This window comes from Thrips palmi, unplaced genomic scaffold (genome assembly GCF_012932325.1).
Source record: "Thrips palmi isolate BJ-2018 unplaced genomic scaffold, TpBJ-2018v1 HiC_scaffold_17, whole genome shotgun sequence".
NCBI lineage: Eukaryota > Metazoa > Arthropoda > Insecta > Thysanoptera > Thripidae > Thrips > Thrips palmi.
In genome coordinates, this window is record NW_023144626.1 from 12191166 (window position 1) to 12207063 (window position 15898).

Sequence of the window (15898 nt, forward strand, 5' to 3'; positions counted from 1 at the left end):
CAATTGATTCACCACTTTGTCACGTTCGTTTTAATGTGACAAAGTGGGCATGTCGTCACATTCAAACGAATGTGACAGTACATGGATGTCACATTCACGTGGATGTGACACGACATGTGTTCTTGGGTACCATGGGTCACATTCGTTGTAATGTGACAGCTCGACAGCTGATTGCGTGTCACACCCGAAGTGTGACAATGCGGTGGGGTGTGTCACTAGACCAGCTCTTATTTTGCGAAAGTGAGAATTCCGCTGGGTTCCCCGACTCAAAATGACCGAAATGGTTAGAAAACTCTTAATTTGAAAGCCCAAGGTCGTCAGACTTACCAAAGCCGTGCCCCAAGACCCTGTATAAAGGCAGAAAGCCAATTTTTTTTTTCGGACTTTTACCAAATTAAGTTTGACTCTAGGGTAAACAGGCCATAATACGGTTCTTCGGATGAAAATTTCGTCCGTTTTGCGATATCTCGACTCCTTCATGCCCAAACGGCCTCCCCAACCGCGAGCATAAAAAAGACGCCGCGCGGGCGGTTGGGGAGGCCGTTTGGGCATGAAGGAGTCGAGATATCGCAAAACGGACGATATTTTCGTCCAAAGGACCGTATTATGGCCTGTTTACCCTAGAGTCAAACTTAGTTTGGTGAAAATCAAAAAAAAAAAATAATTGGCGTTTTGCCTTTATATAGGGTTTTGGGGCACGGCTTTGGCAAGTCTGACGACCTTGGGCTTTCGAATTAAGAGTTTTCTCACCATTTCGGTCATTTTGAGTCAGGGAACCCAGCGGAATTCTCACTTTCGCAAAATAAGAGCTGGTCTAGTGTGTCACATTCATTTGACTGTAAATTTTCACCGTTACTCACGCTCAAACTAACATCGCCGTTTTCACGTAAAAACGAACGTGACGTCACATTCCTTGGCTTCCAGTGTCCGCATGTCACGGAAGGGTAATAAACAACAGGATGTGATCTCATTGGCTGCGGACTTTCGTGTAGAATTCGCATGGTGCTTCAACTGATATCATTCTGACGCACGCGTCGTGACAGGTCGAGCAGAGGGCTGCGCAAGTGAACGGAAAACCACGATGAAAGGCTTATCACTGAAACATTTGAATGTAATTTGCGTATTACTTGTGGGGTTGAACATCGCTGGAGCAGTGAAGCAACTCAACTCTTTCGCGGTACGGAATTCGATACCCCTGCACGCTTAAGTCCTTACGGATAGCGTGTTTGTAGGTTACGGATAGTTTTGTGCAGCCATATACGGATCGAATTTTGATTGTAATACGGATGTTTTTGTCCGTACTACAAAGATTTAGGAATCCGTATGTTACAACAAAATAATCTGTAAATTACGGACAAAAACATCCGTATTACTAACAAAATCCGATCCGTAATATGGCTGCACAAAACTATCTGTAACCTACGAGGGGTCGTCAAGTCACAACGCGCGTGTACGAAGTAATATAGTAATATATGGTAATATATATCCCATATTACCGTTTTTAGGCCGATTTTTCATACTACCCATGATTTAAGTAGTCTATTTGGTAAATTTTTGTGGACTATTAGCAGTAATAAGAGCAATATACAAGTAATATATAGCTTGTGTACGAAGTTATGCAAGTTGACGACCCCTTGGTAACCTTTTTTTCGGAGACCGATGGTCGTGGCCTTTGCACTTTCGACTTTCAGTCTTCGAAAAATGTCTCGAGGGACGATGTTAAAAAGGCGTTTCAAGAGGCGCCGATCAAAACTAGATAGTACTCCAGAGACATATTTTTCGGTCCCAAACCATCTTAGCCTCATATTTCACGAACCGCAAGAGAGAGAGCTAAACGTCCTGAGAACAACTTGTCAGAAATCAAATTTTGAACAAAAAAAAGTTTGTCTGTCTGACTGCCAGACGCACCTATTAATTAGATCTCATTGGATTGAACATGCAGCAGTTGTCAAAGTTGCGAGCACTGCAGCGCACAAACCATACCCATACCCTCGGTAACTCGAGCCGCTTGTTTTTAGGTAGTCGTCTGAGGAATGATTTCCCGCCTAGAACGGGTCCAGTTTGGATTCCGGGATGGGGAGAAAATTGAAGGTTGTAAAACACTAAGAAAAAGTTATTTTTTGGCTTTGGGTGCGTTTTTATCAACGATGGACTGCTTAGGAGTCGATTCTGCGAGCAGATTCGGATTCCTCACTCGCGGGTACCAATTTTCATACCTCAGGGCCGAAAAGAAAAGAATTCCGGAGCATGTCAGTTAAAAAGTTCAATTTGGTCAAAAACGACTTAAGCAAAATAGCCAAAAACTTTGATTGCTCACAGTTTCCATTCTAACTGACCTAGAGGGCTGAAATTCTGTGGGGATGTTCACCTACGGGTAGGTACCATTTGAGCCAAAAATGAGCAAAATCGTCTAAGGTCAACTTCGGTCACTGTCAATCGGCCCTGGAATGTCCCTTCGTTCAGTCTGAAGTCCTCGAAACGGAGTTGGATTAATTTGACTGCTATAACTCAGTTAACCCCATGTTAGGCGGGAAGAAAGTTGTCCAATTTTCTCTTCTGTCTTCTCTCTTGTCCGAGAAAATTGGTCTGAATTTTCAGAATTTTGTAACAGTGTCGGTCTACGTTCAGAGAGACGTGGTTTGCGCGATGATATAATCCTTTCCTGGATATAAAGTCTATGTCGTCGTTATTCGATCAGCCTGATAATTTTGGGATCTCTCTTAGTGTTTATTCTTCTCGAAATGTGGTAGAATTGACTGACACGAGTGCACCTGCTTTAATACCACTGACATTGTTTGTGTTTTGATCATGTTCTATTTCTCAAGGGACCGTGGATTGCTTACGCCGACAAGTACTATATGTGCGAAGGGGACTATCATTGGTCCTGGAGTTTAAAACCGACTCATTTTAACCCAGCACGGCCACTGGACGTGCAACGCTTAACTGGGTGGGCCAACGCCACTACCCCAATGACGGATCAAACGTTTGTAAGTTATCACGATTATTCGAGCATATCTATTAGTCACTTAAAGATCCGTTCACACTGGGAGTAAAACGTCAGCTAGAGTGCGGAATATATCTGTTCAACAGTTTGCCTGGACTATCTATGGACCTGCAAACTACGGCGATGCATCCGGTCAGAAATGTCCCATTTACAGACCGCTTGACAACGTCACGTGATAGTTTTGCTTCAAGAAGACAGTTTAAAGAGATATGGGGCGGGCGTATGCATTTGCCTTTGTGAGGAGCTGGCCGGTTCGAGAGAGGGTCCGACCATAGCTTGTTCGATATTGCACACGTAGTGCCAATTCATGCAATTAGAGACTAAACGCGACCTGTGCTACTTCTGTAACAAAAAGCAACGTTGATAATTCGAAAACTTTCGCATTTCTTAAGCTTCAGACGCTGCCATAATGAAATCGTCTTGTCATGCTTTACACAATTTAAGACCATCGGGAACCTCTTCGGGCAGTAAAAGCTCGAAAGGAGATAAATGACTAATTGACACTTCACATTTTCCAACTTGCAACAATTTGGTTCCCGCTTCGATACGGGCATCCCTGAAACCATCCCCTGGCCATAGCTTGGGCAAGTAATTGAGCAAGTTCCTGAAACGCACAAATCCATATGCGACAACGCCCACATCCATGCTCAGTTACGCGCAAGTTGGCGCATAACACGACACCACGTAGAAAGGAATACGATAAAATGTCACGTACCTTTGAATATTGTGCCCCATTCGTTTGAATGCGAATAAGCTAATTTATTGCTGATTGACAGCCAAACAAGCCAAACCGAGCCCGCGAGCGTACACTATCAGTCAAAAGTGTTTTTTTTACTCTTCGAGACTTTTTGAGACTGTTTTGCCCTAACACTTCTTGACCTTTTAACGGTTTTTTTTAACTTTCAAAATTGCTTTTTCACTAGCGTTCACTGACTTAAAATTCTTAGATGCTGTTGAGAACCTTAAAGGTGTTTTTTATGTCAATTTCGGACTTTTGCGACTATCAGTGACTTTTGCCACGACTCTTTCACGCGCGTACACTGATTTTCGCTGGTTGGGAACCCTTTGCAGCCAAACGAATGTGGCACAAAGCTGAAAGGAAAGTGATATTTTGGCTCATTCGTCGGTAGATGTCAGAATGAGGGCGATTATTTAACGCACGTAAAAGAATGGTCTAACAAAATCGTGTTTTTTCATTTGAGCTGCATGTTACACTGGATATTTGGAACAACAATATGTGGAAGGAAAACGCATTTGTCTTCAAGTTCCCGGACCACGGCTGCACAATGCTCGTAAAGAACATCCCGGATTTTTCCCGCCAAGTTTTCAGCTATAAGCCACGTACACCCTGCCTCATACCGGCGGTAAGGCATGGAGAACAACCGAAGTACCGGTAACTTAAGCACGTTCTTTACATCTCAACACTGTGGCAAAAAGCTACGGAAAATTCTGTGAACAGCTTGTGGTAATTCTCTGTGGCCCCCTTGTCAGTATTCTCCGTAGGCTCTTACAGTATTTTCGGAAGGACCGCACAGTATTCTCCGTACGACTTCACAGTGATCTCCAGGTCCTACGGAGAAGACTGTGCGGTCCTACGGAGAATACACTGTTAAAAAGAGTGCTGTAAATTAACAGCACTTATGCTATTAAGTTTGATAGCAGCACGACTTGTTTTATTACAAGCATGTTGTAGCCCTCGGTGCTGTTATCTGACAGTTCCATTGTAATAAAACAATACTTCTTTGGAGTCTTCGACGATGTCTTCCCAACATTTGTGTTGATTTCATCGTGCTGTTACTAAACAAGACCCTTGTAGTAACCTGACAACAATATATGTTTTAAGATTCCAAAAGGCTGTTTCTAAACATGAAACCTGTTCAACGACAACACAACTATTTTGAATGACGATTACATTGTTGTTATTTGACAAGGAAATTGTTATGAAACGACAGTGCTGTTTCTGGATAGGTTTTCCGTTCAGGCACAAAACAATACTGTTGTTATTTAACAGCATTACTGTAGGTGATTGTGTTGTAATATTACAGTGGATTTTTAACAGTGTACTGTAAAAGCCTATGGATAATATTGATAAGAGGGCTACGGAGAATCCTAGCAAAAAAATTAACAGAATTTTCCGTACCTTTTTGCCACAGTGTAACGAGGTAAGTGTGCGGCAGACCTTGAGAGGAGAGCACTCTGGAAGTGCCGTCGGCGGCGGCCGACAATGCCGCCTTGGCCACTCATACACCACTTTGCAGCCGCAGTTTTTACCGGACGCCAATTTGGTTAGCACCAATGGATTCGGAAAGGTTCAATGAGTGCACTGATACAGTTTGTTTTCGCAAATGTTAAATCCTGACGAATCTAGGGCGAGATAAACAGCGCTCACAGTCCGAGGGGCTCCGCGTCGCGGCTGCCGGGCTACGGTCTGGGCAAGCTGGCGTCCGGCCTGGCTGGGGTTCGGGCGCGCTCGGGCGGGCGCCTGAGCGGCAGACTTGGCGCCCGAGTCGCGCGCACTCGGCACTCGAGCGCGCCCGAGTGCACAGTGAGTGACTCAACCACATCAAAAGAAAACGGGCTATTTCTTTCTCTTCCATGACTTATTCTTCTCAAAATTACGGAAGGTGACACTTCAGTTTGCAGAGCTCCTGGACCCCCCCCCCCCCCTTCCGACCCTTCGTTGAAAAGGTCGTGGCGAGACCTCTAGGAAACCCCCATTAATTTTTGAAGTCAGTCCAGTCGACTCCCTTTTTCCAATATCGTGTTTTCGCTAACTCGTAGGAGCGGCCAATATTGTCGGAACCAGGTCCATTGATTTCGTCTGGTCGCCCCGATTCCAAAAATAACCGTACATGCCGTGCAAGCACCACACATGTGTCAATCTTGCCTTTTTTCTGCCGTTCTACAAGTGAGTCGTTTGTGGTGGTAATGAGCATGAAATGAGATAGGAAGCTGAATTTTGGTGTGTGGCGCGCCAAGGACATACCGAATGACCCTGCAAAATCCTAACAGAATCGGCCGAGCCGTTTAGGAGAAGAAATGCGGACAGACAAAATTTTCCGACATCACCGGAGTGGGGTTCGCTATCGTTCAGCCAAAAATTCTTAAATTTCGTACGATTTTGGCCTCGGGTTGGCTGGGTAAAAATGGTTGTCACTTCCCTACGTCGTCAGCTCGGTTCTCTTCATAGGTCTTTTTTTCTGCAGGCCTTTTACGAGGTGAATGACAAGCCCGTAAGTTATCTGTTCCCCAACGTGCCTACCATGATTTACGGACACTACCGCTTACGGCTGGCGTCGGGTTACCGTGGGTCAACACCCGAGGCTTGCTTCATGGTGGAATGCCACGTCGTGCCCAAGCCCGCAGTGTAGGGGGAAGTTGTACTTTTCACCTGTGATGATTTGCATCATTAACTTTCGAAATAAACTCGAAATTATAAGAACGTATTCGGTATACTCCTTGTTCCCAATAGTCCCATAATAGCAAAGGGAATATTTTGTCGGACCACCACCATTAGTGTTAATGGAAGTAAGCATGTTAAAATCAATGGTATCCACCATTTTTTTTGGCAGATGAGTTACCAATTCCAGATCATCATCTAATACAAATGCTTTCATGCCCTTCACAATACGACCATGAAAAGTTGCTTCAGTTTTTTTGCAATTTGACAATGGGGTACAGATCACCCCTCACCAATGAACTGAACCCAACCTTGAATTCCTCTCCCGACATCTAAACACACAGAGAAACAAAACAACACAAATTACTTCCACGACCACATATATCTTCTCAATAAATCAAACAACAAGGTAATGATTACACATCCCACAAAACATCACAAACAGCGCCCTTAACCTTCAAACCTCTTATACAAAATTCTATAACCACAAAATGACATATCGCAACACAACCAAACAAACATTCCACATTCACATACTCACTTTTAATCAACAACAGACACTACACCAACTTCTTTCAACAAATTACTCTTCCGACTCGAATAAGTTTTTCCGCCAAACAGAGGCTTCCATACAGTTTAATGGCCTAAGGTATTCCCCCAAATTCCACTCTTCATTTGTCATAAACCAACCACACCACCAACTTCCCAAGCAACACAACTTTCTCCGATAATGAATATCTTAAACAACATAAGCGCACTGCAAACAATAATACTTCTTCTTTGATATCGTTTCTACACACTTTTAACATTCCTTTTAAACATGTTCCACAACTAATTTCCCTTTCCACACGAAATTTACTTTCATTCAGTTGGTATGACCAACCGACAAATCATGACCAACCTCCAACCATAACCACAACAAAAACTACATGTCCTATTATCACACTACTCCTTTCAAATAACCGTCACCGCCTATTCTACTCAATAAAAAATACCCTTTCAACATAACAAACTCATTTTTTTGAATTCCCATTTCATCTCTCCTTCCTTTATGTACATTAAAAATTTCACATGTTGTGTTGGTACGACGCGCCGCCCACCGCTAAATGTGATCGCCATTCTCTGACCAACAATCAACACCAACACACCGATACCCATTCGTCGCCACACTCTCATTCTAGGAACGTGACGTCACGCACTGTGCGAAAAAACCACAGCGAATCCCGTTAATTTTTTTGCCGGGATTTACCGTAGTTCAGAACACAGGATTTACCGTGCCTGGCTACAGTATCTACTGTACCTGGTACAGGATATTCCGTACTCCACTCCTGTGGTACAGTAAATCCCGTACAAAGTACAGTAGATCCTGTTAAAAAAGTACAGTAAATCCTGTACTCTGAACTACAGTGACAGCTGTACTAATCACTACAGGATTTACTCTGATTTTTTCCCACAGTGCGTTGAAACGAACGTGACAAAATGTCACGTTCGTTTGAATGTGAACAAGCTGATTTTTGGCCAATTCACACCCAAACGAACGTTCAGTTCAATCCAGTCCACCAAAGTCCACGTAAAGTACTTCCCCTCCATTCCTCGCCAGTCTTCACGTGCAGTTCAATCCAGTCCACCCAAGTCCACGTAAAGTACTTCAAGCTCACAATGGAACAAGACATGCAAGAGATTGAGGGACCACCAGAAAACCCCAACTATAACGACCTATACCCTCCGCCAAAACCACAACTCGCAGCAATGCTGAAGACGTTTCTCAGCCAGAATAACAAGACGAAACTAGGCGATTTCCATGAAATCCCTCTTACAAAGAAGCTATTTCCCATCCACATTAATAGAAGCCTCTAACTTTTCAACAAATTCAAATGCCCCGAATGCAAAGGATCACATCAACATTTCATCGCCGGTGAGTTTTTACATCCACTTAATCCCTCATTATATCTTTCCATGCACTCACCATAAAAATAAACATAACAGTTTTCAAATTAATAGTGATTAAATACACTATTCACTCGTTTCATATTCATTTACAGGAGGCTATGCAGCATATCTAGCAGGACTAACGTCGACTGCTACTGACATAGACGTCTATGTGCATTGTCTTCGGCTAATTGACCAGGACACAGTTAATACAACAAAAGGTTGCAGCATAAAAACTCACAGAAATGTCACAACGCTGTACTTCAATCACAACCAGCATGTTCTGAATGTGCAGTTCATCCAGGTTCGCACCAATCCCTTTCTTTTCCACAATGCTAATTATCCACGATGCTTTACTTACACATTCACTATTTTCTTAGGTAAATTTTGAAATTGGTGCGTCAGCAGAAGAAACAAAGACGGAGACATTTCTCGACCTGATGGCAATGTATGTGAGTAGTAAATACCCCCTGGATTCCCCAGATTTCAATTACCCCCCCCCCCCAGATTTCACCCGCGACGGGTTGACCTGAGAGAGCGTAACCTAAGGCAAGGTGCCCAGGCCTTGGGTAATTTTTTGAGGATTGGACAACCGAACTTCTCTACATCAAAGATTTTCTTTGAGGGTAAGAGGAATGGAAGAATTCTCTTCTTCTCATCCCCCTTTACGTGGAGGAAGTCATACTCCGCCGACATCTCGCTCAGAGTCTGAGGGAGCCTGTCATAGGGCGAGAAGCCAGTTTCCCAGGGAAGGGAATGCAAGCGCCTCACAATGTACTTGTTTTGGCGCAATTGCTTCTCTGGGATCTCATCTCCGGGGTAGGGTGGAGCGAAGGTGGCCGACTTGTGGATCTGGGCCGCTTCGTTCTGTTCATAGAACGAAACCTCCTTGAGAACATACTCCCCGTGCTTGCCCCGGAGCATCTGAATGTCGCAGATAGCGTAAGTCATCGTGCTGATGTCGACTGGTCAGCGACTGAACGAAGAATGATGCTCCTGCGGTCGGGGCGCCTAGATTTATACCCAGCGCCAGCGCCGCCAGCGCGCCCTCACGGGAATAACAGGAAAAGTAGCGATATACATCGGCAACTTTGGCCCATCCCGCACATTTAGAAATGTGTGAATTTCGCTAATGTTTAACCCTTACGGGATTTGAACCTCAGTCTGGGGTCCAAATTTATGTTATTTTCGCCATCAGTACCCTTAAAAACATCAGAAACCATCCAAAAACTCGAGTAAAAAGAATGTTCAAAATATACCCCACTGGGATTTGAACCCAGGTCTAAACTTCTCCGATTCACTTGAAACTGGCACCGTAGGTTTTTTCTCGTCGCCCTGATTCCAAAAATACCAGTACATGCCCTGCTAGCTGTATCCGTTGCCGAAATCCCCTTCGACCCCATGTAGACCATGATGCACCTGCAGCAGCGCCCCCGGGGCTCGGATCGGATTTGCTGCCACCGGGCGGTTCATAGGGTCACCCAAGGAGGCTGCATACCAAATTTGGTCAAGATCGGACCACGGGAAGTCCTCGGACGGACGGACGGACGGCCAAACATTCTTCCTAGTCGCTTGCAGGGAGACCCTACTATTCGAAGGAGGACACAGCCCTCTGTCATCACTAACACTGTAAGTTAATTTTAAAGGCAAAAAAAAACTAACTAACAAAAACGAAAACCTAAACATTGTTTTGTTTATAAAGGGCCAAGAGAGAGGAGTGCTTCGAGAAATAAATCTCAATCCCCCCGCTGCACTGTGGGAAAAAATCACAGTAAATCCTGTAGTGATTAGTACAGCTGTCACTGTAGTTCAGAGTACAGGATTTATTGTACTTTTTTAACAGGATCTACTGTACTTTGTACGGGATTTACTGTACCACAGGAGTGGAGTACGGAATATCCTGTACCAGGTACAGTAGATACTGTAGCCAGGCACGGTAAACCCTGTGTTCTGAACTACAGTAAATCCCGGCAAAAAAATTAACGGGATTCACTGTGGTTTTTTCGCACAGTGTGCTCACTCTCCAGCTCCAGCTCATGCTAGTGTGAGTGTGCCACCTCCTCCTCCACCTTCCCCTGTCCTGGAATCTCCTAAAGTTAGTTTTAAAATCTCGTTGTATTTAATCATTTTAGTTTTTTTGTCGTTGAAATAACTTTTGTAACTAATTTTTTCTTTTCAGTCAGTATTTGTTCGGTTGGGGCCGAAAGTGGTGCCTGTGATTGATGCCCCTGAAATTGACCCTGATGACAAGAAGAAGAAGAAGAAAAGGACACCCAGTGTCCGTTATCGAGCTTGCTATGTGGTAGGTTCTGAAATATTTTTTATCCTTCATGAAATGGTTTTTTATCCGTGGCCTAGAGCAAGCCCACGGTGCAGCGGCAGCGAGTGCTTCCCAAGCGCCGTTTGGTGAGCTCGGCTGTTCAGGCGCTCTAAAAGGGGACGCTGTTCAGAAACGCTGTGCCGCTTCACCCTCTTCTTGACTCTCATTGCGCACGCAGACCTCACCTCAAAAGCAACGATCATGGCTGGTACGGCTCGGGTGCCGGACATAGAGCGAAGAGGTCAAAAGTGCCGGTTTTCAGGCCCCCTCAAAAACCCTCCAACTTTGACGCCTTACAGCTTCTAAACGGTTTGAGCTTGGAACCTGGGCGTGTGCTCATTGGCTTTATTAGCTCTTTTTCTACAAGATTGCGTCAACGGATCGTGGATAAAGAATATTTTTGACCATTTCCCCAACATTTGGGTACTTTCGGTAAAATTTGGTCGTTTTGGGTAAGTATTTCTCAAGATATTGGTCGGAGTCAAATCTGTGACCATATTCTTGTTCCTTGGGCAATTTTACATAAGAATTTCAATTTTCAGCCACTTAGCACCAAAAACCTCAGAGTAGTAAAGAAACTCCCAAATTAAGTAAAAAAGTGGCAAATTTAGAAAACACGTGTTTTCTCGGCCAATAAATTTTTTAGCGACCTAATATTTTAGGATGTTTTTTCTTACTATAAGGGCATCTCAGAAAAAATTTTTGGTCAAAATCGGAGGGGGTCATGGAAAGGCGTTGCACGTATTAAATAAATTAGCTCCTTCCGTGTTGGTTCCGCTTCCGGCCACCGCCGGCGCAGCACCTGTTCCGTCGCTGTTCCGGGAGGGGGGGAGGGGGGGGCCGGGGGGGAGTCCCTCCGCCAGCCAGCTCGGTCACTTGCTCCCGGTCCATTGCGTCCACAGCTGCCTACACTCTAAAAAAAGTTATGAAATTTCATATCCAAATAGGTCTTACATTTCATAATCACGTTCTAAACCTCAATTTTCATAACATTCTTATAAAATTTAAGATCCTGTAATGAATTTTAAGATTTGGGTTATAGATTTTAAGAATAACTGGTTATAAATTTTTAGAACTGGTTATCTTATAACTCCGGTTCTTAAAATCTAGATTTTCACTTTGAAAATTTATAACGCTTGCTGATTTTAGAGCAAAGGATCTGAAATTTTTAATCGTTTGCGTTCTGCTGCCAAGTCCCTTCTGTGTTTATGGACACTGTGAAGTGAAAATAGCATGAAACAGAACCATTTTTCACAGGAAGTTCTTTTTGTGGTCAAAATCCAACCTCTGTTAGATGAATTTACTCTCAAAGTTGGGGGCTCCAACTCTCATTAGATTCTGAGTTATGGAGGTTTACGTAAACTTTGAGTCGTTTCCCTCAAAATTTCTCTCACGACAAAGGAAAAAGTATGCAAACCTCTGATTCTAGCATTGAAGGTATAAGAAAAAGAAAGATTTGGCACATTTGAATATATCAATCCAGAAGAGGCTGTAAAAGGTATTTGACTAGGCCCATTTTCATTATCCTTGAAATTTGAGTTTGCCTTATTTTTGTTATGTTTTTGGTTTTACAGTAAAACTAAGAGAGAGATTAAAAAAAGGCCAACACCATCTATTTTAATTGCAAAAATAAATATAATTGCCAGAATCTGAAGGATGGGTAGCTTTTACTTTGTCGTGAGAAGAATTTGAGAGGAACGACTACAAGTTAACGTAAACATCCATAAGTCAGAAACTATTAAGAGGTGGGGGCCTATTCTCAGTGTATGAGTTTATGCAATAGTAAGGAACTTTTACCCCCAAATTGAGACATCTGACACAAGTATTTTTAAAATGTTACTTAGTCACTTTTTTCACTGTACAATAACCCTAAATCAGTTGGTAAAATTCTCTTTTTCGGCAAGTGTTTACATTTTCCTAACCGATTAGATAGGAATCCTGATGGGCACAGCTACAAATCGAAAAGCTTATATTGTATGCACAAATTGAAGCATGCCCGCCAAGCATGCACTTACTAGTGCATACATGCCATGTACCCGCTTACTACATCTAGTGCGTAAGTGGCAGGGAGTTGTCTGCTTCAGTTAGCTCTTACATGTCATGTATGCAGTGATAAGTGCATGCTTGGCGGGTATGCGCTAACCAGAGCGTGCTTGCAGGCATGCTTCAGTTAGTTCAAACAGTGTATACGCCGGGCCGTGTCGGGCCGAGCCGAGCCGAGCCGGGCACGGTGAGCCGAGCCGGCGCCCGGGCGCTGCTTTCCCGGAAAATCACCGCTCGCCGGCCGGCCGGCCGAGGCTACCTGCACCGGCCGAAGGGTCGCGAAATCCCTCGGCCACTCCGGATTACTGAGAGGCTACGTCATTTTTAGTGTGTCTGTGTCTCCAGAGCTGTGCACATCGCGTCCGGGTCCGAGAGCTACGTAGTCAGTCGCGCCATCAATTTAGTTTCGCTGGACCGTTTAGTGTTATTTCGGCGCAGTGCGTATGGTGCAGTTGAAGTGTTGCCCGTGGTGCCCAACAGTCACCACTCGTGTTTCAAGAGTTTGAAGCTAGATTGGCGATCTCCGGAAACATGATTTGTTTTCGTTACAAGCGGCGTAACTGAATGCTGTTACTCCATCTTTTTAACTGCAGGGACGGACGATGAACGTGTGGGTGGCGTATTATTTCAATTCGCTTCTCCTCTTTCATCTTTGTTCCCAAAGTATTTTCTTCTTGTCGATCGAGTTTCCCCAAAGTGTTCATCTGGATCTAAAACGCTGCTGCGCTGTTTACCACGTCGACTGAAGTTTTGCTGAAGTTGTGATGTTTCTTGTGCGTGCTCTCGGATAAAAATGAAACTCCGCTTTAGTAGCGCGAATTGGTGCGCTACGATGCATAAGTGCTGCAAGATATTTAGTGTGAAAAGAAATGAAACCTGTCTGAGAATTCAGTATTTGTAACATAAAAGTTTAGAACGGGATATGAGATTTCACGACACATAGGTTGTAAAAAGTAATAAAACTGTTATGATGTTTCATAGTATTGGTCGTGGAGATTAAGAACCGGATATAAGTTTTCATAACACATTGCTTCTGAAAATTAATAATAGAGTTCTTACATTTCATAAACCACTTATGACATTTCAGAACAGCTAGTTATGAAATTTAAGAACTATTTGGATATGAAATTTAAGAGCAATAGTTCTACAAATAGGTCCAAAACCAAGTTATGAAATTTCAGAAGCATTTTTTTTAGAGTGTAGTATCCATCACCGCCGTCATGCCGTCTCTTCTCTGGGATGAACTTCTGAGCGCCCTGCAGGCGTCACTCCCGGCAACCCCAGGTAAGCCTCGCCTGCCTCCTCCTCCGCCCCGTCCCGGCCCTCCGACCTCGCTGTTGTTGTTTACCTTGTCGCCCAGACTTTCAAGTGCCGGCCGGCCAATCAACCTGGGGCACCGCGCGAATCGCCTCGCACCGCCTCCGACGCCGAGCACCTGGGCGCGCTTGTTGCTTCAATGGACGAGGATCCGTTCTGGGCACATTCACTACTCCTCTGGCTAGTGCGGGAGCATAACTTCTCGAGTAAGTGCCCCTCTTCTTCCCTTCCTGCCTCCCTATCTTCTCTAACTCGTTCTTCTCTGCAGCCGCCGCCTCCCCACTGTTTGCGCTGACGGATTGGGCTCTGGAGCGGAGAGAGCAGTGCCGCGTCCTAGCCGATGCTGCGGCCCCACCCACCCCACCCTGCTCTTCGCCTCTTCAGGCCGCGGCCCCCAGCCCCGCAGCTACACCGTCCCCTCTGCCAGGCCCTACCCGGGCCCAGGCGCCGGGGGGTACCCCTCCATCCTCATGGGGCAGTCCGGCCGCCCTCTCACCGCCTGCGTCTTCCCCACCTACCGAGCTGGGCAGCCCTCGATCGCCCACGTGGTCGGAGCGGAACGCATGGAGAAGCTGGTCAGACTCAGACTGTAGCGAATTCAACCACCATGAGCCCTGCTATTGCTTCAGAGTGGTAGTGGCCCCCGATCCCCTCGAGATGGGGGGTGAGGTAGGAGCCCGCTCGTGCGAAGAACCTTGCCATGACGAGGAAGACGCCTAGTACCCTGATTACCTAGCTGCTCACCTGTTTAGTTGAATCGAATTATACTTGTTACCTATAGCCTGTCTTTCCTTTCCTGCTGCCCTTTGTTCTGCTGTCCTACTCCGTCCTGCTGTTCCTGCCTTCCCTGGTGCCTCCTTCGTTGTCCTATGGCCTGTTCCTGAAGTCCGTCTCTCTCGCTGCTCCCCATCCTTCTCTTCGCTATCTCGCTCAAGCCATGCAAAGAAAAAGCGGGTTATACCAAGCCCACCACATGTCAATATTGCCTTCGCACATTTACACGTTTGGCGCTTAGTAGGATAGCAAGCATATTTAAGCGTTTGTAAAGTTGTATCCAGTTAAGGAGCTCCGAGTCGACATCCGACTTGGAGTGGGGGGGGGGGGGGGGGTGGCCAAAGGATAGCACACACTAGCGCCAACTGTCGTATTTTCACCGAAAATATGGTCTCGACCGCACTCGATACTATCGACCTTGCCAAAGCTGTTTGTTTACATCATGGCGTAGGAGGGTTATGGATTACATGTAGAACAAGAACTGACTCCTGTGCTTCCGTGTCAAATTAAGTGAATTTCCTGCGACAGAGCAAAGTAAGCATGACACCTTGGAATCAGTGCTAATTAAATTTCTTTCAGTCATTTTGGCTAATTTTTAATCAAGGGGTGTTAAAGTTATGGTTGCTGTATTTTCTTTTCAGTCCAACTGAGATTCCTCTTTTAAATATTTTGTTTTTGAGTCCTGTCCACCACGAGGGGGAAATCACTCTTAAAAACTGTGACCCGGCTACTCCCTATTACGTTCTATTACGCTATTACAGAAGGCTTATTACGCTCGGAAATATCCAGATTTAGGCTTAAATCAGACCCTAAATGAGAAATTTTTTAAAAAATTTGGCTATTACGCTATTACTATTACGCGTAATACTAGGAATCGGTGACCCGACTATTACGCGAGTGGTTTCCCCCTCGGTCCACCATTTTTGTCTCCATATTTTCTGTTGTTCATGACAAGTCCTATCGTTTGAGTTTTAACCCGGGTGGAAGGATCTGCAGTTAAAACTATATGACAAAACAGGAGTTTTTCTGTTGTAAAATGTATTGTTTTAAGTGAAACAAAAATTAAAAAATAAAGAAGTTAAAAGTAACTTTTTAGAGAAAAAAAATTGTA

At 44.7% G+C, this 15898-nt stretch overlaps 1 protein-coding gene across 1 annotated transcript; it reads left to right on the forward strand.

Annotated features, from left to right (window-relative positions):
• The first annotated feature begins 1044 nt into the window (after window positions 1-1044).
• On the forward strand, window positions 1045-10766 carry LOC117644072. Its single transcript, XM_034383257.1, has 8 exons — window positions 1045-1177; window positions 2826-2987; window positions 4207-4368; window positions 6211-6371; window positions 6477-6532; window positions 10361-10428; window positions 10513-10635; window positions 10692-10766. Exons 1-8 carry the CDS (start codon window positions 1082-1084, stop codon window positions 10764-10766), a joined length of 903 nt encoding a protein of 300 aa, XP_034239148.1. The 5' UTR covers window positions 1045-1081.
• Window positions 10767-15898: the final 5132 nt, after the last annotated feature.

Coding starts and splice junctions, on each gene's coding strand:
- LOC117644072 (XM_034383257.1), top strand. CDS start 1,082: ATGAAAGGCTTATCACTGAAACATTTGAATGTAATTTGCGTATTACTT. Junction 6,372..6,476: donor GTCGTGCCCAAGCCCGCAGT/GTAGGGGGAAGT, acceptor TGTTCCCAATAG/TCCCATAATAGCAAAGGGAA. Junction 10,636..10,691: donor GTTATCGAGCTTGCTATGTG/GTAGGTTCTGAA, acceptor TCCGTGGCCTAG/AGCAAGCCCACGGTGCAGCG.